General features: G+C 42.5%; 1 protein-coding gene across 2 annotated transcripts in view; it reads right to left on the bottom strand.

Moving 5' to 3' along the window:
- The window catches only part of EML6 (EMAP like 6), a 329,709-nt gene that overhangs the window by 177,096 nt on the left and 128,489 nt on the right, over nucleotides 1-24,124 (bottom strand). For both annotated transcript variants that reach the window (XM_043543860.1, XM_037895940.2), the window contains exons 12-16: nucleotides 17,510-17,677; nucleotides 14,695-14,801; nucleotides 7,129-7,247; nucleotides 6,097-6,283; nucleotides 1,758-1,863 (exon numbers count right to left, since the gene is read on the bottom strand). In XM_043543860.1, the coding sequence (XP_043399795.1) occupies nucleotides 1,758-1,863; nucleotides 6,097-6,283; nucleotides 7,129-7,247; nucleotides 14,695-14,801; nucleotides 17,510-17,677 (687 nt within the window). The remainder of the gene's footprint in view (nucleotides 1-1,757; nucleotides 1,864-6,096; nucleotides 6,284-7,128; nucleotides 7,248-14,694; nucleotides 14,802-17,509; nucleotides 17,678-24,124) is intronic.

Genomic DNA, 24,124 nt, shown 5'->3' with positions numbered 1-24,124 from the left:
GAGGGAAGGAAAGGAATTCGATAATGAAAGCCCTGGTGGATGATGCCTCGCAAGTTCAGTTTTATAGCAGTGTAGTCTGGAGGAGCAGACTTGAAGTGTTGCTGACGGGTGCATTCGGTGGCAGCGTGGACAACCAGAGAGTTAGGTGGTGGGTGGGTAAAAAGGAAATCAGTGCCCTTAGAGGGGATAAAGTATCGGCATTCCACCCACTTTGGTGTGGGGGTGCAGGATGCTGGCATATGCCATAAAGCTTGGGCTGACTGTAAGATGGCACCATGTATTGGTAAGGCGGTACGAGACAGTCTGGAAGGTTGAAGGATGTCCAGGAATTGGTCCTGGGAGTCTTGAACATCCTCTACTGGGAGACTGAGTGCAGAAGCCATCAATTGTGCATGGTCATCTGGTGGTGAGAGGGAAGGTGGAATAAGGGCATCGTCCAGTGGCGACAAAGTGCCTGTAGGGACTGCTGGTTCCGAAGGTGCTGCTGAGGCCAGCGGTGCTGATGGAGTGGGAGCACCCAGAGGTTCCTCCTGAAATAGGAGACAGGCCATGCGGGCGATGCATACTGAAATGGTGGTAGGGGTCCCACGAGGGCCAGTAAGGCCAGGAGTAGGGATCGCCATGCATTAGTAAAGGAACCACGGGTCGACTGCAGGATCATATCCCAGAGGATAGGACTGTTGTCATGGTTCCAGGCTGTAGGAGAAGGCCGGGGAAAGGGCCATGTCAACCCCCTGCCCCAGCCCAGAGCCTGCATCCAGCACCCAAACTCTGTCCCAGAGCCTGCACCCCTCCTGTACCCAAACTTCCTCCCAGAGCTGGCACCCCAAACCCTCTCCTGCACCCAAACTCCCTCCCAGAGCCTTAGGCAGGTGTATGTGGGGGGGGGGGCAGGACTTGGACCCATTCTGGGCACCACCAAATATTATACAAATCTGGCCGGTGCCACACATGAGGGACCCGGTGAGGCGCTCACCATCGGTGATGGGCGCCGCTCTGGTGGTTCCGTCAGAGCTGGGTCTGGTTGCACATGTGGGCGCATTGCCTCCTCTATTAGAAAATTATGGAGGTGAAGTTCATGAGCTGCTCGGGTACGCAATGGAAATGAGCAGCAGATGGAGCAGCGAGAAACTACGTGGGCTTCACCCAGGCAGTACAGGCAATGAGTGTGTTAGTCACCCACCAAAAAGGAGCAACGGCATGAGGCACAGTTCTTGAAACTCGCTTGTTGGGTCTGGGGAGGAGGAGAAGTCCCCGATAGGGGAAATTCAAGGGAGAACCTAACTAACTACTATGAACGAATGGACAACTATCTAACTAGAAAGAACTAGGTACAAAGGCAAATGCAGTACTCTTAGCTCGCTAAGACCACAGAGGAACAGAGGATTCTGACTCTGGAGTGGCGTCAACCCACACAGCCTCTTAGAGCCTCGGATGCGTCATGTGGTCAATGCACCACGCACATGTGAGTCAATGGAAACTACTATGAACAGTTCTGGCTCTGGTGCATGGCGCACATGCGCACCTGCATTTGGAATACGCATAGGGAGCAGCACTTGAATAATAATCCATTTTTAGGGGAAAAAAAAAAAAGGCCATGTACTTGATTTCCATACACAATCCCACTCTTATCAAACAGCCCATGTGAAATTGATCTTAATTATAAAAATGTCCTTTTATCTAAAAGATAAATTTCATTTTTAGACTAAATGACTAATTTTAATAATTCATTCTGATGTGTGTGGGTTGTTGCTTACCTGAAAAATCCAGTGCACATACTCCTCTTTGGTGCTGGCCTTTCAGCAACGATAAACATTTTAGTGTCTGTGTGTCCCACACATGAATAGCAGCATCTCTTCCAACCTAAATTAGAATGCTAATCTTAATAGCTGTTCCTAAATTACTATAACAATATTTAGCACTTTTGCATCTTCAAAACACTTTAGAAGCATTAACCTTTGCACTCATTAGATCTTATCTTTATGAAGAACTGCTCTCTCTCCAATTTCTCCATCTCTGACTTCCACTTCCCTGGTCACTACCACATCTCCCTTACTATCACCCACCTGCCCCTCAGCGTTGCCCAGAAACCCCATCCTCCTGTGATTTCCTATCCATCAACACCGAGAACTTCTCTTTCATTCTCAGTGCCCTCTTCCTCACCTTCTCTTATGGTAGATATCCCACAACCATACAGACTTCTTCCACTAATTCACTTCTTTCAGTTTTGCCATCCTTTTAGCCACACAGGTCTACTTCTCCACCTTCACTCAATCCCACACCCACAACCCCAGCTGTCTTTTTTTTTTAACCTCCCTTTTCTGTCCCTTCCCCCCCATCTCTGCACAGCCTTCAAAGGAAATGTTGAAAACCATCTGGCATAACCTTCTTCTCATCTCTCCTTTTTCACTGCATACTCTCCTGCTTTCCTCCTCCTCCAGTTCCTTCCAGTCTCCTGACCTCCCTCACCCCCTACTCTACTTCTTCCTTCCCCTCCCTGTATGAGCATGCTTTGGTCTCCCCCATCTTAAAATCAAACAAAAACCACCTCACTGTAGCTTCCTTTCAAATTATCACCCAATCTCTCTTCTCTTGTTCATTTCCAAATTCCTTGAATGCACCTTCTAAAACCACTGTCTGAAGTTCCTTCCCTCCCATTCCAGCCTAGATCCTCTCCAATCTGACTTCCAGCTTTACACTCCACAGAAGCCACACTTAACAAAGGGTCTATTGAGCACTTTGCATCCAAATAACATGGGTACATCCTTGTCTTCCTTGACCTACTGGCTACTTTGATGCTGCTGGGCATGGTCTTTTAAAATTTCACCTTCCCTCAGCTTTTGTGACTATTCCTAGTTCTCTTCCTACCTCTTTAATAATTTCTTCAGTGTTTTGTTTGGAAGTTCCTCCTCATATGCCCTGTAACTAATGTTGGAGGTTCAAGAGAGCTCCAGCCTTTACACTCTTCTTCCTCTGCATTCTGTCTCTGGATGATCTTATCCATAAACAAAACTTTGACTTCATATCCACTTCAGACTTGCCTTCATCTGCACAAACTTAAATCTCAGCCTGTCCTTCTGACATCTCTTTGTGGATGTCCAGCCATTCAATTTAAATGCAACATTCCCAAATCAGAGGTCTTATATTTTGTCCCAAAGCCTCTCCTCACTCTCCTTTCCCCTCTGGGCATCATCTTTAATTCAACCCTCCTTTGAAATCCACACATCTAGGCTGCGTCTAAATCTCTCCACTTCCTGGTAAAGAATGTTTCTAAAATTTGACCTTTTCTCTCTCTACACCATCAAATTCTCATCTAGGCCCTTATCTTGCACCTTAACTGCTGCAACTTCCTCCTCCCTGGCCTTAACTGCTGCACCTTTGTTCCCCTCAAGTCTATTCAAGATGCTGCTTCTAGGATTATCTTCCTGGTTCTGAGCACATCAGTCTTCTCTTTGAGTTTCTCCAATGCTTTCACTTATCTGCACATCCAACATATGTTTCTTCTCTCTATCTATAAGCCTTTTCAGGACTTGGTCCCATGCTACATAGTTGATCTAGTAATTTATATCATGATGATGATGATGCCTGCTTTTCCTTCTCCAACATTCCCAGTCTTTACTGCCCACCAGTCAGCTTCTCCCTAGACACCTTTGAGCTTTCCCCCATTACCACTCCTTATGAATAAGTAAAACTCACTTTTATAATCCATATAGTTCGATTTCATCTTTCTTCAAATCCCTCAACACTCACCCCTGCCATAATGAGTACAAATCCCTGCCTGATGAGAATGGATAGGGAAACAGTAGGACTACAGGTTTGTCATAGTGGGTGGGAAAAAAAGGCACCTTTAGTGTGATTTTCCCATTTGCCCGTGACTTTTTCTGTCAGTCACTCACTCAGAGCAGCAGCAGCTGTGATCCCACAGGGCTGGGCCCAGCTCCCCGCTCTGGGCATTATGACCTCGTACACCAGGTTGCAGTGCCACTCAGGATTGGCCCACCCAACCTCTGTCATAATGTGGCGGGGGGGAGTGCTGGGCAAACCAGAGCAAACATGCCAAGTCACAATGCCCAGAGCAGGGTGCCAGGCACAGGCCCACAGGACCTGCTGCTGCAGGATGAGCGTGTGCAGGCTCTCACTTTTCAGAGCATCCTCCCTTTCCTTGGGCAGCCCTCCCTTCCACACCAAGTCAGGATTAGGGTTGCAGTCCTGAGGTTAAAGGTGCTGCTTGGATGGTCCATGCCTCCTGAGCAGGGCAAGGAGTACAATATTTTTTTAAATCAAAAGTCAGGGAGAAGTCAAGGTAAATTTGGTAACCTATGACTTTTACTGTATCTGCCATAACTGCTCCCTGATTTTTGTTTAAAAAATGCTATGACAAATCTGCAGCCCTATCAATCAGGAATCTAATGTTACTGCTGTTGTTCATCTTATTATACCTAAAGATTGTGAACATTGCTAATCTTTACACAAATATTCTGTTACTATCATTAGCTCATCCACCCTCCCCCTGTTCCCTCCACCTGGCTACGTGGCTGCTCCCTGGCCCCTGCCTATATGTCTTGCCATCCTGTTGTATCTTAGAATTAAGAATTAAAGCTTTTTGCATCAGGACAGTCTTTTACTTTGTCAGTATGGTGCCTAACACAATGAGATCCTTGCCTACTTGGGACCTTTAGGTGCTACTGTTATACAAATATAATAAAATAATAAAAACCTAAGTAAACATTAGAAGACTCTTGGGAGGTAGGGAAATATGTATTATTTTCTACATTTTACAGATGAGAAGCAAAGGTTCAGAGTGAATAAGCAACTTTCCAAATGCCACAATAGGAGACTCTAATTTCTGTTTTTTAGGAATACTGTAACAGTGTCACAATCATTGTTTCCACTACTGCTTTCCCTATTAGTTAGGCAATGACATGGGTAGCAAAACATTTAATCAAAGCAGAAAAATACCTCTCTTTATGACAAAGATACACAAACTGTTTTCAGAGTAACAGCCGTGTTAGTCTGTATTCGCAAAAAGAAAAGGAGTACTTGTGGCACCTTAGAGACTAACCAATTTATTTGAGCATGAGCTTTCGTGAGCTACAGCTCACTTCATCGGATGCATACTGTGGAAATTGCAGAATATCATTATTATATACACAGACACCATGAAACAATACCTCCTCCCACCCCACTCTCCTGCTGGTAATAGCTTATCTAAAGTGATCATCAAGATGGGCCATTTCCAGCACAAATCCAGGTTTTCTCACCCTCCGCCCCCCCACAGACAAACTCACTCTCTTGCTGGTAATAGCCCATCCAAAGTGACCACTCTCTTCACAATGTGTATGATAATCAAGGTGGGCCATTTCCTGCAGAAATCCAGGTTCTCTCACCCCCTCACCCCCCTCCAAAAACCACACACACAAACTCACTCTCCTGCTGGTAACAGCCTATCCAAAGTGACCACTCTCCTTACAACGTGCATGAAAATCAAGGTGGGCCATTTCCAGCACAAATCCAGGTTTTCTCACCCCCCCCCCCCCCCCCACAAACTCACTCTCCTGCTGGCAATAGCTCATCCAAACTGACCACTCTGCTATTACCAGCAGGAGAGTGAGTTTGTGTGTGTGGTTTTTGGAGGGGGGTGAGGGGGTGAGAGAACCTGGATTTCTGCAGGAAATGGCCCACCTTGATTATCATACACATTGTGAAGAGAGTGGTCACTTTGGATGGGCTATTACCAGCAAGAGAGTGAGTTTGTCTGTGGGGGGCGGAGGGTGAGAAAACCTGGATTTGTGCTGGAAATGGCCCATCTTGATGATCACTTTAGATAAGCTATTACCAGCAGGAGAGTGGGGTGGGAGGAGGTATTGTTTCATGGTGTCTGTGTATATAATAATGATATTCTGCAATTTCCACAGTATGCATCCGATGAAGTGAGCTGTAGCTCACGAAAGCTCATGCTCAAATAAATTGGTTAGTCTCTAAGGTGCCACAAGTACTCCTTTTCTTTTTACAAACTGTTTTCCATTTCTCAAATATAGTTTGTGATAGAGAATTCCTTAAGTTGTTTTGTCATGACCAACACTCCTAGATACATACCTGTCCAGTAGCGACATAGTCTTTCATTGGATGGATGGTTAAGCTGAGGATATCATCATCATGACCAAGATAGAGTCTTTGGGTGTGTTGTTGCCTACTGTATACAATGGCAACAGCAGCGATGTGGTAAACTACTTCTCCAGTTTGTGTGTAGAATAAATTATTTCGACAGTCGTAGCCTCTGTAACTGAAATAAATATAAAGCAAGGGAAGTTTAATATGCCACCAAAAATATCCGTGTACTTTGGGGGAAAACAATCTAACTACGCAAATGACTTACCTGAGCTAGACCCAAAATATCATAATATACAGGCTGACTACAACCATTTAAATGTCTTATATTACATTCATAATTGTTAACAACTAGAGCTGCGTAAAACTCCATGGTTTTCTTTGCACTAGTTAAGTATACATTTTTTTCTGCATTCAAACAATTACCACTCAAATTTCACTTTGATTTTGGGGATTAACTGAACCAAAAACTCATGCAAAACTGTCAATGTTCACCTGATTTGCATCAAAATCATGAGAAAACACAGAGCTCCTATGATCTGGATGAGAAATCATAAATTAGCTCAAGTTCATACAAAATTATGCCCAGGAAAGTTTTGCATGCTTTTGTGCTGCAAATGTACCACACATTTCTACTAATTACAACAACCATAGCCAATGGACCTAATGACTGCTCCAGGAAATACCAAGGAAAGTCAACTCTGAGTTGAAAAGGTGATCTTAAAAAAAAGGTAATGCTTGGTTATTACTTAAATACATTGGTACCTCTTTATATCCTCCTCCCTAACAATCACAACTGAAAGGAAGAGAAATGTATAGGTGATATTCCCATTTTTACCACAATACCAGTAGGCGCAGTAATTTACCTGTGGGTAAGCAGTGGAAAATGTTACATCAAATACTTTACCTCAAGTTAATCAAGGTGTGTTTAAGAGTGTCTATTTAAGCACTGTGCTATTCAATGGAAATTTTGGCTTACAAAAGAGAAGTCCAAGAACCTTTACTTAGTAGTTACAATACCCATGTACAAACTGCAGTTTTAAGCTGTCCTCAGGAGCTCTCTCTCTTTTAAGGAAGGGCACTGAATGGTTTTTCTCTTTACTTTGTTGTTTCAGCTGAGGTAGATCTTCTTTGTAAACCTAAAGAATAAGTTACACTTAATTATACATCTCAAGTGAATTGAATATAAATACACACTGACCAGTTCCTTAAATAATAATAATGAAAATATTAGTTGTATGTCAGTGTGCTCAACAATGTACAAGACAGAAGAAGTCATGATCCCTGCCCTAAAGAGAGGAGGAGGATCCCCACTAGTGGTATTAATGGAAGGTCAGAGAAAAGTCATTGCTATTCAAGAAGTTTCATGTATCACATACTACTTTGTGAACAGGATTTTTAATACTGATACTCTAAATTTCTTTTTTCAACTTAATACATATACTCAAACCTGTACATAATAATGAAATAATTCCATCAATAAGTTCTGGTGACATATACAATAAGCACATTACTTAAGTGATTTGCAAATGTCACCAGAATCCTGAGATGGAATTACAGTCTTAATATATATACCAGAGATACAAAATATTATACATGTAAATCAGATAGAGATGTTGAAACATTGTGGAACTCCTAGAGCTGTTTGACGCCACTTAGAGGTTGTGACATCAATTAAATTCACCACGAGGCTGAAATATAGCTTTAAATTATTTCTTTTTTTTGTACATCTCTTCATTTCTTGGTTTTAGCTGGCAGTGGAGTACCAAAATCTCTTGCAGCAAAAGCTATTTCCACACTAATTCTGACCTACATTTGAAATTATGACCTAATTTTTAGCACCCCTGACCCCACGGGTACTGAAAACGTCATAAGAATGTCTGATCTGGAAATGTTACCACACAGAGGTTCAGATAAGCATCTGAAATTTTGGATGAGTATACAAACACAAACTCTAGACATTTTGCCTGTCACTAGCATACACTGTACTGTTCACACACTGTTTTCATCTGGTTTCAAACACCATCTTCAAAAACTTTTAAAGGATGCCACCTGTAAATAAGTCCACTCACTACTAGGGCCTCCCTCCTAGCCAGATGTGGCATAGCAATTCTCTTGCTACTCTAGCACCACCCTGCCAACAGTTGCTCGGGCACTGTGGTGGCTTCTCTTCCAGTAACTTGGCCCTTTAGCTGGGTCACCATCTTAAGTCCACCCCTTTCAGAGTCACAACTGTCCAGACAAAGAGTCCCAAAATGTCTTTAACATAAACAAAATTCTTCCACCCTCTCTGGGGCTAATCATCTGCCTATCTTCAGGGCATAGTCTGTAGGCCCCCCATCCTAGGCTCAATAATCCTTGCGAAGGATTTGTATGCCCCCTTTGTAGGTGAACCCAGTTCCACCCTCTGGGTTTCGACTTAAGGCCATGTACTGAATAAATAGGTCTGTTCCTTTACCTGTGCTGCAGTTCTGTCTGGGCTGCTTCCTATCCAATCTTTTCAGTTCCCCTCTGGGTCTCTCTGTCTCCTCCCTGCTTTAGTCAGGGTCTCTGCCAGACCTCCCTGCCTAGAAAGCTTTCCTTCTTGCTCTGGCTCTTCCTCCATCTCTTTCCCCAGCCAAGCTTTATCACCACTTAAGCCCAGCTCGCCCGCTTTACTGCAGCCACTTTCTGCTTGATATGGGAAATTGTCTGATTCCCCTCAGGTGGGGCTCATTTTGTAATCAGTTTGGTTTAGCCCCAGGCTCTCCAGTGCATGGGGCAAGCCACACCGTTACACTAACAATGAAACATAAAATATTATAGGTAACATTTTCAAAAGTGCCAAAGTAATTTAGGAGCCTAAGTTCCATCTTCAAAAGTGAAAAGCAAGAAGATAAGTCACGTCTGAAAATGGGACTAGGCACTTTTGAAAATTCTAGTCTATCTCTAATTTCAGCCAAAACTGTTCAGTTGTTTCCACTAATGAGGCTAGTGAAAAATGCACTCTTACTTATAATAAAGTAATTCTGGCAACCTTTTCTTTGAATATCTTTATCATCCATGATTTGGAGCAAGGACTTGAAATCTGGCATCTGTTTCAGGGATGTGCCCTTTAACCATCCATCTGAAAATCTGCCAATATTTCGCCAAGCTACAAGCCTTTGAAAAATCACTGTTCACACATGCTCAGTAGAGACTTTTTCAACTTTAGCAGCTAAAATATCCAAATTTTCTGTCCACATTGAACATGCTCGAGCTTCTCACATCTCTCAGTTCTAAAATATCCAAATTTTCTGTCCTCACATCTAGCATGCTTCATCCCCTCACAGTGGCTCCAACACAGGACTACAAGTATGAAGCTGGACTTTCACTGTAATGGCTGATCCCAGCTGCTGTGAATCAGAATGGGGCTGGATACTGGAAGTGAGAGTACGGAGCCTGTCTCTCCTGCACTGTCAATGACACCCTTCCCAATCCCATGCTGGAACTCAGACAGTGTGAAGGAGGAAGCCATCTGATTCAAATGCAGAGGGGACAAAAGATGGACCAGAGAAGGGAAGAAAGGAGTACATTGGGGAAAGAAGTCTGGTGAGACTGGGGATGAAGGGGGAAGGGAGAGAAAGTGTTACTGGGAGTTGGTGGTATGTGTGGGGGGAATTAAGATTGGTTGGACAAGGAGACTGGGACTGGCAGGGCAGGGTAACTAAAACTGGGAACAGGGAGGGAGAGGAGGCTGGAACTGGTTGAGCAAGGAGCCTGGAAGCTAGTGAGACATGTGGAGGACTGGGAGCAGCTGGCAGCAGGGGACGACACTGAGATTGGACAAGGATCTGTGACTGGGACTAGAAATCAGTGGGGGGTGAACGGGGGCAGGAGAGAAGATCTGACAAGGAGCAGGAGGAACAAAGGGAACAAGGAAGATCTGACAAGGAGGAGGAACTAGGACTGGACAGGCAAAAAGATTGGGACAAGTTGCCACAGAGTGAGGAGACTGGGGCAAGCAGCAGGGTGAGGAGTAAGAAGGGAGGACTAAAATTGAATAAGCAGGGAGCCAGTGTTGGGAGGTGGGCAGGGAGGAATGGGACAGACAGAGTGGACAAGGAGCCAGGAGTGGGGAACTGGGTTTGGCAAGGACACTAGGAGTATGGGGGGGTTAGGAGACTAAGCCTGGACGAGGAGACTGGGTAGGCAAAAAGAATGGAACTGAGATGAGAAATCTTAAGAGTGGGAAAGAGACAACTGGGACAGAGACACGTTAGAAGGGATAGGACAGAATGGGTTAAGCTGGAGAGGAATGGGCAGAAGAGTTTGTGCCCACTAGAGCACACTCCCCTCTAAAGCCTTGAATAGAACCCAAGATTACTGAGTCTCACCATTCGTCTGCTGTTAGCAAACACCTGTGAAACCCACAGGCAAGATGTGTGTTTAAACACCCTCTAGTGCTAATTGACATAGAGGACAGTAACCTACTGTTGCTATCAGTTACTCCACTAGCTCAGAGATCAGTGCAGTGGATCTTAAGGTTCCAATCCTGCTGATGACCCATGTGTGTCAATATGATGCCACATGATCGAATTTCTGTTCCTTCAGTTTGCTTTTTAAAAACATAGACAATTACACACAAAAAACTAAATTAAAAGACCATTATTAAGGTTGTAAACTCAAGCTCTCAGAAATTAGGAATTGCCAGAATTGATGATAGAATCATAGAATATTAGGGTTGGAAGGGACCTCAGGAGGTCATCTAGTCCAACCCCCTGCTCAAAGCAGGACCAATCCCCAACTAAATCATCCCAGACAGGGCTTTGTCAAGCCTGACCTTAAAAATATCTAAGGAAGGAGATTTCACCACCTCCCTGGGTAACGCATTCCAGTCTTTCACCACCCTCCGAGTGAAAAAGTTTTTCCTAATATCCAATCTAAACCTCCCCCACTGCAACTTGAGACCATTACTCTTCATGCTATCATCTGCTACCACTGAGAACAGTCCAGATCCATCCTCTTTGGAACCCCCTTTCAGGTAGTTGAAAGCAGCTATCAAATCCCCCCTCATTCTTCTCTTCAGCAGACTAAACAATCCCAGTTCCCTCAGCCTCTCCTCATAAGTCATGAATTCCAGTCCCCTAATCATTTTTGTTGCCCTCTGCTGGACTCTTTCCAATTTTTCCACATCCTTCTTGTAGTGCGGGGCCCAAAACTGGACACAGTACTCCAGATGAGGCCTCACCAATGCCGAATAGAGAGGAACGATCACGTCCCTCGATCTGCTGGCAATGCTCCTACTTATATAGCCCAAAATGCCGTTAGCCTTCTTGGCAACAAGGGCACACTGTTGACTCATACCCAGCTTCCCGTCCACTGTAACCCCTAAGTCCTTTTCTGCAGAACTGCTGCCGAGCCATTCGGTCCCTAGTCTGTAGCAGTGCATGGGATTCTTCCATCCTAAGTGCAGGACTCTGCACTTGTCCTTGTTGAACCTCATCAGATTTCTTTTGGCCCAATCCTCTAATTTCTCTAGGGCCCTCTGTATCCTATCCCTACCCTCCAGCGTATCTACCTCTCCTCCCAGTTTAGTGTCATCTGCAAACTTGCTGAGGGTGCAATCCACACCATCCTCCAGATCATTTATGAAGATATTGAACAAAACCGGTCCCAGGACCGACCCTTGGGCCACTCCACTTGATACCAGCTGCCAACTAGACATGGAGCCATTGATCACTACCTGTTGAGCCCGACAATCTAGCCAACTTTCTATCCACCTTATAGTCCATTCATCCAGCCCATACTTCTTTAACTTACTGGCAAGAATACTGTGGGAGACCGTGTCAAAAGCTTTGCTAAAGTCAAGCAACAATACGTCCACCACTTTCCCCTCATTCACAGAGCCAGTTATCTCATCATAGAAGGCAATTAGATTAGTCAGGCATGACTTGCCCTTGGTGAATCCATGCTGACTGTTCCTGATCACTTTCCTCTCCTCTAAGTGCTTCAGAATTGATTCCTTGAGGACGTGCTCCATGATTTTTCCAGAGACTGAGGTGAGGCTGACTGGCCTGTAGTTCCCAGGATCCTCCTTCTTCTCTTTTTTAAAGATGGGCACTACATTAGCCTTTTTCCAGTCATCCGGGACTTCCCCCGATCGCCATGAGTTTTCAAAGATAATGGCCAATGGCTCTGCAATCACATCTGCCAACTCCTTTAGCACTCTCGGATGCAGCGCATCCGGCCCCATGGACTTGTGCTCGTCCAGCTTTTCTAAATAGTCCCAAACCACTTCTTTCTCCACAGAGGGCTGGTCACCTCCTCCCTATGCTGTGCTGCCCAGTGCAGTAGTCTCGGAGCTGACCTTATTCGTGAAGACAGAGGCAAAAAAAGCACTGAGTACATTAGCTTTTTCCACATCCTCTGTCACTAGGTTGCCTCACTCATTCAGTAAGGGGCCCAAACTTTCCTTGACTTTCTTCTTGTTGCTATCATACCTGAAGAAACCCTTCTTGTTACTCTTAACATCTCTTGCTAGCGGCAACTCCAGGTGTGATTTGGCCTTCCTGATTTCATTCCTGATGTTCCTAGATTCATAGATTTCAAGGCGGGAAGGAACCATTGTGATCATCTAGTCTGACCTCCAGTATTACACGGACCATTGAACTTGCCCACAATAATTCCAATAATATATTTGTTAGAAAAATGCCCAATCCTGATTCAAAAATTATCAGTGATGAACACACCACCATGACTATTGGTAAATTGTTCCAATGGTTAATTACTCTGTCAAAAATTTACATTTCATTTCCAGTCTAAATTTGTCTAGCTTTAACTTCCAGCCATTGGATTGTGTCATACCTTTCTCTGCTAGACTGAACAGCCCATTATTAAATATTTGTTCCCTGTGTAGATACTTATAGATGATGATCAAATCACCCCTTACTGTCTTTGTTAAATTAAATAGATTGAGCTCTTTGTGTCTATCACTTATAAGGCATGTTTTCTAATCCTTTAATCATACTTGTGGCTCTTCTCTGAACCCTCTCCAATTTATCAACATCCTTCTTGAATTGTGGGCACCAGAACTGGACTCAGTATTCCTGCAGCAGTCACACCAGTCCAAATACTGAGGTAAAATAACCTCCCTACTCCTACTTGAGATTTCCCTGTTTATGCATCCCAGGATTAGCTTTTTTGGCCACAGCATCACATTGGGAGGTCATGTTCAGCTGCGTAGCCACCACTGACCCCAAATCTTTTTCAGAGTCAGTGCTTCCCCAACATGTGGAAGCTTAATTTGGCCCCCTTGTGCCATTATGATACAGTCTTTAATTACATGATGATACACTATTTTTCCACAGGACCCCTGCCTCAGTTAGGGCACAGGCTGGACATTGCTCACTTAATAAGCAGCTATCCAATATTTTGTTTTGTTCAGTGTGTGACCCTAGGCCTCATTTACCTACACTCTGAACAAAGAATTATTAATTTCCTCATGTCCCTTTCTATGGGTGCTTGTCGCAATAGTATCTGAATGCTTCACAAACATTCATTAATTTATGTTCACAACACCTCTGTGAGATGAGGAGGTGGCATTATCCCATTTTACTGTAGGGAGCTGTGGCACAGAGAGTAAGTTCAAAGTATCCACTAATTTGGATGACCAACGTGAGACAGGGAGGATGTGATTTTTCAGAATAACTACCATTATTAGTTAGCATTTTTTATATTCAAAGTGGAGTTCATCATTGACTTCAGTTGCAGCTGTGAGTTCTCAGTACTTCTGCAAATCAGACCCCAGGGTATCAAGTCGAACTCCCAGAAAATGAGGAACACACAATTAATGACTACTTCTAAAAAGCCTGATTTAAATGACTTGCTCAGCATCACACAGAATTCTGTGGCAAAGTGAGGGATAAAATCCAATTTTCCAAGACAGCAGCATTTAACTGCCTTGACCATCAGAGCTTTCTTTTTCTTCCTGCTAATCCCCTACCTCATTAAACACACACCTTCCAATTTCTGCAGCAAATGAGGCAAGGTCCTACAGACAACAGCCACTTTTATTATACCACCCTAATTCATCCCAAGAGCAGCTCCATTCTGTAAACTGAATGAGGCATTGGTTCTGTGGAAAAAATAGTATGTGAACATATAATTAAAATCTATCATAATGCATACACACAAGGAGAAAGAATTAAGGCTGCACAGCATCCTTAATTCTGTCATTTCCATACTTCTGAGTTCTTGATTTTGAAACTTTAATAGTGTTCTTTTAAAGTACTTTTTATGTGTGATATATTATAATACAGGCTGGGTGAAACTTCATTGAAGCTGATGGGCATGATAATAAAAGGACATATCTATCATACTAGTATAAGGCTTTTGTACATATAGGCACTTTTTCTTAAACGCTTTTCAAATACTCGTCTGTAGCTAAAGTACACACTGCTTTTATTTTGTATATTGGTTGCATAACCAGCCTAAATATTGTCAAAATATTTTTTCTCGAAGTAGACAGATGAATTTGCTGCAACTTTATTTTAACTGGCTTTACTGAAAAGTTATAGTGGATTATTAGGCAGCTGAGTTTACATCTGTATATTCATTTTTACTCACTTGGCGATCATAGTTGATTTGAGCTTCCTGCTCAATATCTGAATCTAGCTCTGGCACATCAGATAAATCAGAATCTGATTCTTCACTGTATGACTCAATACCTCCCTCTGCATAAAAATCAATCCACATGTAATAGTTATTATCTAGTCAGAACAGAATATTATGTCACATTTTCACAATTTTTTAGACTACCAGGAATTAATGCAAAACCTTCAGAAGCTTTAAAGTGTTTGCAAACATTCTATGGACTTGGTGAACATTTCTGGTTTTGTATCGCAAAGGTAAAGACAGATAATTCTCCCACTTCAATGCCACGGTCTCTATTGTAAAACCCTGAATAATGATTAGGGCTGTCGACTAATCACAGTTAACTCACACGATTAACTAAAAAAAAATTAATCACGATTAATCACAGTTTTAATCGCACTGTTAAACAATAGGATACCAATTGAAATGTTTCAAATATTTTGGATGTTTTTCTACATTTTTATATATATTATATTCTGTCTTTTAATTGAAATCAAAGTCTATATTATTTTTTATTACAAATATTTGCACTGTAAAAATGATAAACAAAAGAAACAGTATTTTTCAGTTCACCAAATACAAGTACTGTAGTGCAATTTCTTCCTCGTGAAAGTCCAACTTACAAATGTAGAATTTTTTTGCTACATAACTGCACTCAAAAAACAAAACAATATAAAACTTCAGACCCTACAAGTCCACTCAGTCCTACTTCTTGTTCAGCCAATTGCTAAGACAAACGAGTAGGTTTACAATTACAGGAGATAATACTGCCCACTTCTTATTTAGAATGTCACCAGAAAGTGAGAACAGGCATTTGCATGGCACTTTTGTAGCCAGCATTGCAAGGTATTTACGTGCCAGATATGCTAAACATTCGTATGCCCCTTCATGCTTCAGCCACCATTCCAGAGGACATGCTTCCAAGCTGATGACGCTCGTTAAAAAATAATGCATTAATTAAATTTGTGACTGAACTCCTTGGGGGAGAACTTCATGTCCCCAGCTCTGTTTTACCCGCATTCTGCCATATATTACATGTTATAGCAGGGTCGGATGATGACCCAGCATATGTTGTTCATTTTAAGAACACTTTCTCTGCAGATTTCACAAAATGCAAAGAAGGTGCCAATGTGAGATCTCTAAAGATAGCTACAGCACTCGACCCAAGGTTTAGGAATCTGAAGTGCCTTCCAAAATCTGAGAGGGACGAGGCGTAGAGCATGCTTTCAGAAGTCTTAAAAGAGCAACACTGAAATGCGGAACCTACAGAACCCAAACCACCAAAAAAGAAAATCAACCTTCTGCTGGTGGCATCTGACTAAGATAATGAAAATGAACATGCATCAGTCCGCACTGCTTTGGATTGTTATCGAGCCCGTCATGAGCATGGACACATGTCCCCTGGAATGGTGGTTGAAGTATGAAAGGACATATGAATTTTTAGCGCATCTGGCATGTAAATATCTTGCAATGACGGCTACAACTGTGCCATGAGAACGCCTGTTCTCACTTTCAGGTGACATTGTAAACAAGAAGTGGACAGCATTATCTCCTGCAAATGTAAATAAACTTGTTTGTCTGAGCAATTGGCTTAACAAGAAGCAGGGCTGAGTGGACTTGCAGGCTCTAAAATTTTACATTGTTTAATTTTTGAATGCAGGTTTTTTTGTACATAATTCTACATTTTTAAGTTCAACTTTCATGATAAAGAGATTGCACTATAGTACTTGTATTAGGTGAATTGAAAAATACTATTTCTTTTGTTTTTTTACAGGGTAAATACCTGTAATCAAAAATAAATATAAAGTGAGCACTCTACACTTTGTATTCTTTGTTGTAATTGAAATCAATATATTTGAAAATGTAAAAACTTCCAAAAATATGTAAATAAATGGTCTTCTATTATTGTTTAACAATGAGATTAATTGCGATTCATTTTTTTAATCGCACAATTACTCATGATTAATTTTTTTAATCGCTTGACAGCCCTAATAATAATTAATGAAATTCACTCAACTGGGATTATACATTATCTGTAACTACCTTTTATAGTGATGACATGCAGAAATTTTATGGTTATCCTGAAATATTGCATGATGTGTGATCCCTCTACTTGCTTGAAATAATGTGTTATATCACATGGAAAAAATCAGTTAATTTCTGCAGGGCCTGAGACAATGTGAAAGATTTCCTGCAGGGAAATCCAATATTTAGCAGTTGACGTTATGTAATTTATATGCTTCTGTTCAATATTACAGGCACAATGCACATTACAAGTGCAATTTTCAAATATGACCATTAAATTGTACACACAAATCTCACATGTTCATATGCATATTTACACATAGACACACAAAATGGCATTTACACAGCTAATTGCCTTTTTCATGCACAATTAGGATTTGTCTACACAATTCAGGTGTTCAATTTTGAAAACTGACTCTGATTTCATACATCTCTCCCTCTTACAAGCTTCTTATATTTGATGTGAGTTGAAAATATCTCTGGTATCTTCCCAGATAAATTCTCTGAATCCTGCTACATGATTATTTGAGTGGATTTTGCCTGGGACATACACTAGTCTATTAACTCTCATTAATCTACAGGAAAGCAAAAGGCCCTGTGCAGCTGGATGTGTGTTATTCCAAAGACTAATATGAAAAATAATATTTTTCTCTTCATCCAACACAACCTTCTGCATCAGTGCTACATATTTCTTTGATTTTTATGAAACAAAAACAACAAAATAAACATCATAAGCAAATTTTCAGAAAATGGTAATTTTTACCTTGGGATGCTGTTTCAAGGATTCCATTTGTTACACTTTCTGGAATAAATCTCCACTGAAAAACAGAGTGATCAGCACCTCCTGTACTTAACACCCACTGAAAATCATGTGACCAACGTACATTAGTTACATGTGCTGAGTGGCCTGCATATTTTCTAAATTTAGCTCCTAAAATATATAAAAATAAAATTGTTAAAAGTGAAAATAGCCACTGAATGAACAAATTATATAGTTAATTTTTAAAAAAGGTGATAGGACAGTACATATAAATTGTTTTCTTTTTAATGGGACCATACATTAAAAATCTGTCTCATGGCTTGTATGCTCTTGCAAATTTCCAACATTTCAAATCAAACTTCCACCATCCTAACAGTTTCATTATATGGCCCAAAGTTAGGAGGTTATTTTTTTAAATTTCATGCTGAAATAAAATACAATAAAAAGCCAAATCATCAGCAAAGTAACAGCATAGTGTGGTACAATTATAAAAAAGCACAAGGTTCAGCTGTGCTATTGAGACTCTTGCTTGGTCCCTCAAGGCAACTGTATGACAGAGTTGAAATAGTGAAATGATTAGACTGCAAAAAAGAAATATGAGCAAGTAGGCAGCAACATGGCAGTGCTGGAGTTGGTTTTAGGGGATACCATTTACATATCTTCTAAGGGTCTGTCTAGATTAAGAAAGGAAATTGGGATTAGCTAACAAATTTTACCTAACCCCAGCCTTTACTCTACTGTACACACAAGGTCAACAACTTTTAGCTCAATATAGCTGGTCAAGGTCAGGTAACCTCCATCTAATCTTGATCTCTTCCTAATCTGGATGAAACTTCAGTCAGAGTATAACAACAATAGAAGTCCTTTACCAAAACAAAGTAGTGATGGAATTATAAAACATTCCCCAGTCCCCTCTGTATAATTCTGACCAGAAAATGGAGTAGAAATTATTCTTAAAACTAGGAGGAAGAGAGTCTCTATCACCACCAAACTACTGATGAGCTATCTAACAAAAATGAGAACAGTAGCTCAGTATGTTCAGTATTTTCTGAGATAAAATAACCTTCTGAGGTTGGATTTCGCATGCCATCAGTGCAAATGTGTGACAGAGAGACACACACACACTGCCCCTTTAAGTACGCTGCCCTTTTAAGTAGATTGGCACTCAGCAGTCTGAAGCCTGCTTGTCCAGACACAGCAACAGCTGCCAGCAAGCTCCCTCCATCCTGAGCCCTGTCCTGAGCCCTGTCATGTCGCCCCCGGCACTGTGGAGATGGGGTACAGGGGCAGGGGAAGGGGGACACCCTGACATCAGTGCCCACCTCCCCCTCCCGGTAGCAGCTGGCCAGGGGCTCCAAGGCAGAGGGCAGGAGCAGTACAGCAGTGTGGGGAGGGACACCTGAAGTGCCAGCATTTGATAGTCTGCTGGGTGGCCACCCGGCCACGCAGCTTAGAGGGAATTTAGGTTCTGATGTATTTATTTATGAGCTTGTGGGACTAGAATAAAGGTTGGTGCCCTAAGGAAGCATTTAATGTTGGGATTTGTACAAAACTTCCTTTTCTTGAACATGCTGAGGCCATTATACCAAAAAGGCTTAACCTCTTTGCCTATTAAGGCCACATTAACACCTCCTGGAGGAAGTCAAGGCTATACTTAACATATTAGTTAAAATATGGACTTTGCACCAGCAAATAGAATAAGTTCTATTCATTGACTTCTTTTGAAAATCACTTCACACAAGTATCCATTTTGAACCTGTCTGGACCAGGATAAGGATTGGGTTTTACAATATGGGATGACTGACTTTTGCAATAGCAAACCTCCTCTGTGAGACAGAGACAACCAAAGGTCCAATGCTAAGTTAATCATGCCTAAGAGTCCAGACCTCTTCAGTCAGAAAGGCATAAAAAGTAACTCTTTTGTATAGTCCTGGAAAGCAGTGGAAAAGGTGGGAAGGCATATGGAAGAAACATTGCCCAGCTTTGTGAGAAGTCATTCCCCACATCACATCTTGACCTTTCCTGAAGAGGCTACAGGTCACTGTACTGCTGTTTCCCGAAACAAAGAGGTCAATCACCAGCCTGCTAACCTGATGAGTGAGGATGTTTCTGGTGCTAATTCCACAATTCTGCCATGCAAGTCTTATTGTTCATCTTTCCCTTAATGATCAGTGCACACAGAGATAGGAAATTTTGCTTTCACCAGGACAGAAGAAGTTGATTTTTCTCTCTGGGATAGGACTGATCATGTTCTTTCTAGTTTATTTATGAAAACCACATCAGATACATTAACTGTGAACTCTAGGTCATTGATGTTTATCTTCAAGAACTAGGGGTCACGAAATGAATTTAACAGGCAGCAGGTTGGAGGGCTTGGAATTGCACTTTGTCTTCCTGAAGGAACTTGTCTCTGAATTCCGAAAACTTGCAGTAGTTGATGAAATCATACTTAGCCAGTTATCAGGCACTACTTGTGATTTGGAAATGCAGACTGGAAGCTGTAAACACTTTTTTCCCTAGGAGGTCCAAGCATTTAGCCTCCTTATCTGAAGGGGTGTCTTGTTGCCTACTCCTTTCTGGAGCAGCCTGAACAACCAGGAAATTCAGGGCAAGATGCATGAATAAAAATTCTGCTCCCTCACTTGGAACAAAGTACCTCTTTTCTGCCCTCTTAGGAATAGCTGCGCATGTTGTTGGAGTATGTCACTACTTTGGCCACTAGAGGATATGACCACCTTATGACGCACTGCATTTTGTAATCTGCTGTGATCATCCAGCAGAGATGGTGAGACCGGGGCAACTGCTGTTTTAGGAGACGAAGATGATATTCTTGGCAAAACCAGCCGAACTGCTGAATCTGGCTCTTCTTCCTCCACAGGCTCATGGAGCAGGCCAGGTTGGACTCTTGGAGGAGAAAGGATGGTGTGATTCTTGACAGGACTGTACCACTTCTGAATACTGCATGTGTGGGTCCCACATCCCCAGTAAGGCCAGTGAGAAAAATCCAACATGAGTTGAGGTAGTCCCCATAGCATAGGTCGTGGGGGAGCCCAGGAGCTTCTCAATCCTTTATCTGGGCTCACCTTCTGTGGTAGAGATGTCAGTCCCTCCTCAGTGTTGGATTGTCTTGAAAAGGAGAATGTAGGGTTCAATTCTAATGGGGTGCCAGCAGTATGGTAGGTGCTGCAATGCCTATATTGGTAGACAGACCAGAGACCAGCTTCTCCCTTTATAGTGCTCATGGACTGATGGTGTCAGAACCTCCCAAGACGGGACCAGGTCCAATAAGATGAGAGACCGCAGATCTGGGAGGATACTCTGTTGTCATATACCTCTCCTCAGTCAGTTTCTCCCCATATTGACAGAGCCAGTGTATGAAGGGGGCGGGAGTGATAGCTCAGTAGTTTGAGCATTGGTCTGCTAAACCCAGGGTTGTGAGTTCAATCCTTGAGGGGGCCATTTAGGGTTCTGGGGCAAAAATTGGGGATTGGTCCTGCTTTGAGCAGGAGGTTGGACTAGATGACCTCCTGAGGTCCCTTCCAACCCTGATATTCTATGATTTTATGAAATCCCTTGGAAACCAACACTTCACTATATGAGCATGAAGGTACCATCGGTTCAAGGGAATCTCTGTGCTTTTCCTTTGCTGGTACTGGGAGTTGACCCAGTCTAGGCTCACAGTGTCAGTCCTTGTTCGTTACTGATGACAGACCAGCTGTTGCAGACTGTACTGGAGCTGAAGCACCTTTAGTTTTTGGAGCCTGCAAATTGGTGCAGTGACTCTTCAGATTTTCTGAACCTTTTGGGACAGGGTGCAAAGAGTCACGCAACACAGAAAGTGTTGGGGAAGAAGCACTCCCCTTAGAGGTGGACTTCAAGGGGCACACCTTTCTAGATTTTTGAGAATGCCTCCCCTGAGAAAAAGAGTCCTTGGCTCTATTCTTACCCATCCCTGTGTCGAAAGCAATGGTGCTAGGAGGCATGTTTTTTGAAGCTTCTGACCAGAACAAGGGAGGGGCAGTCTCCTCGCCTGGATATGACTGAGCCCTCATTGCACACCCTATCAGATGTCTCTTCAGCTTGAATTTTTGTACCTGGTAAGTTTGCCTGGGGAAAGAGCAGCACATACTGCACTTGACGGAGATGTGCACTTCTCTGAGGCAGTACAGGCGCCTCTGACAGTCACTCGTCACTGATCAAGTGATATTCCCAACCCCAAACCAGGAGCAGGGAGGCAAACTCCCAAGTCCTAACTAACTACATTGAGTAAACTAATAACAGAACTTCATACATATAATATTTACAGAATCAAGTAGAAGGATCAAATCTCTGGACATTGTAGGCTCTGTCTCATGCCACGTGGTGGCAGAAAAGAATTGGAGAAACAATCAGTCCACACCGCCCCTTTTACCCTTGATTTGGTGCAAGAGGACAGGAACAGCACAGACACAGACCAATGAACACTACTAACATGAATCTTCGAGTCTCAGGCACATGAAGTACATAGAATCATAGAATATCAGTGTTGGAAGGGACCTCAGGAGGTCATCTAGTCCAACGCCCTGCTCAAAGCAGGACCAATCCCCAATTAAATCATCCCAGACAGGGCTTTGTCAAGCCTGACCTTGAAAACTTCAAGAGAAGGAGATTCCATCACCTCCCTAGGTAATGCATTCCAGTGTTTCACCACCCTCCAAGTGAAAAAGTTTTTCCTAATATCCAACCTAAACCTCCCCCACTGCAACTTGAGACCATTACTCTTCATGCTATCATCTGCTACCACTGAGAACAGTCCAGATCCATCCTCTTTGGAACCCCCTTTCAGGTAGTTGAAAGCAGCTATCAAATCCCCCCTCATTCTTCTCTTCAACAGACTAAACAATCCCAGTTCCCTCAGCCTCTCCTCATAAGTCATGAATTCCAGTCCCCTAATCATTTTTGTTGCCCTCCGCTGGACGTTTTCCAATTTATCCACGTCCTTCTTGTAGTGTGGGGCCCAAAACTGGACACAGTACTCCAGATGAGGCCTCACCAATGTCGAATAGAGCGGAACGATCACAACCCTCGATCTGTTGACAATGCCCCTACTTATACATCCCAAAATGCCATTGGCCTTCATGGCAACAATGGCACTCTGTTGACTCATATCCAGCTTCTCGTCCACTGTAACCCCTAGGTCCTTTTCTGCAGAACTGCTGCCTAGCCATTCAGTCCCGCAGACATTGTGCTATTTACACAGGAGGTTAGGTCGGTATAATTACATTGCTCAGGCCCTTTTTTTCACACCCCTGAGCGACATAGTTATACCAATATAGATATGTTGCAGAGCTGACTGGGTACCAACATAAGTCTGTTGCAGAGCTGACTGGTTTCTCAAGAACCAGGATCCAAACATTCGAGAAAGCCCCAGTCTGACTCATCAATACAGGAATATACTATGCTAGTAAGGAGATGATTTTATAGGACACAGTTATAAAGATTCTATTATCATAACAATTGCTCAATTGCAACAAGTGGATGTTTTCCAGAATGGTTAGATAGGAATATTTTAATAAAAGGCAAGGGTCTAAAATATGCAGGGAAAAAGAAATACACTCTTCTGGAAAGTGGTTAGAATAGCCTTGTCATAAAAATAAATGGAAAGGTAACCTCCTGGCCAGAGGCAAAATCCTTTCAACTGTAAAGGGTTAAGAAGCTAAGGTGACCTCGTTGGCACCTGAACCAAAATGACCAATGAGGGGACAAGATACTTTCAAATCTGGAGGGGGGGAAAAAGACTTTTGTCTGTCTGCGTGATACCTTTGCCGGGAACCGATCAAGGATGCAAGCCCTCCAACTCCTGTAAAGTTAGTAAGTAATCTAGCTAGAAAATGCATTAGGTTTTCTTTGTTTTGGTTTGTAAATTCGCTGTGCTGGAGGAAATGTGTATTCCTGTTTTTGTGTCTTTTTGTAACTTAAGGTTTTGCCTAGAGGGATTCTCTATGTTTTGAATCTGACTGCCTGTAAGATTATCTTCCATTCTGATCTTTCAGAGTTGTTCTCTTATCTTTTATTGTTCTTCTAATAAAGTTCTGATTTTTAAGAATCTGATTGGGTTTTTTGGGTCTTAAAAATCCAAGGCTGGTTTGTGCTCATCTTGTTTATTTTCAAGCCTCCCCAGGAAAGAGGGTGTAAGGGCTTGGGGGGATATTTTGGGGAAATAGGAACTCCAATTGGTCCTTTCCCTGTTCTTCGCCTAAATCACTTGGTGGTGGCAGCATACTGTTCAAGGACAAGGCAACGTTTGTTCCTTGGGAAAGTTTTTAACCTAAGCTAGTAAAAATAAGCTTAGGGGGTCTTTCATTCAGGTCCTCACATCTGTGCCCCAGAGTTCAGAGTGGGGAAGAAACCTTGACAAGCCTTATTTGACATCTGCTTATATTGTTACATAAGGCAATACCCACTCCACTGAAACATCACAAGCATTGACTGAATGATCATTTTAGAATCAGTGGAACATATTCTCTCATATGTACACATCATTCTCATTAATATTAATGGTAGTTTTGAATGGGCATCAAGGGGAGATTAAATCCCAGTAATTATATTAGTATAATATCAGTGTAATATAACATACAT

The sequence above is a fragment of the Chelonia mydas genome, chromosome 3, assembly GCF_015237465.2.
Source record: "Chelonia mydas isolate rCheMyd1 chromosome 3, rCheMyd1.pri.v2, whole genome shotgun sequence".
Lineage (NCBI taxonomy): Eukaryota > Metazoa > Chordata > Testudines > Cheloniidae > Chelonia > Chelonia mydas.
Note: the sequence above shows the minus strand (reverse complement) of the source record. Positions and strands in the feature narration are given on the sequence as shown.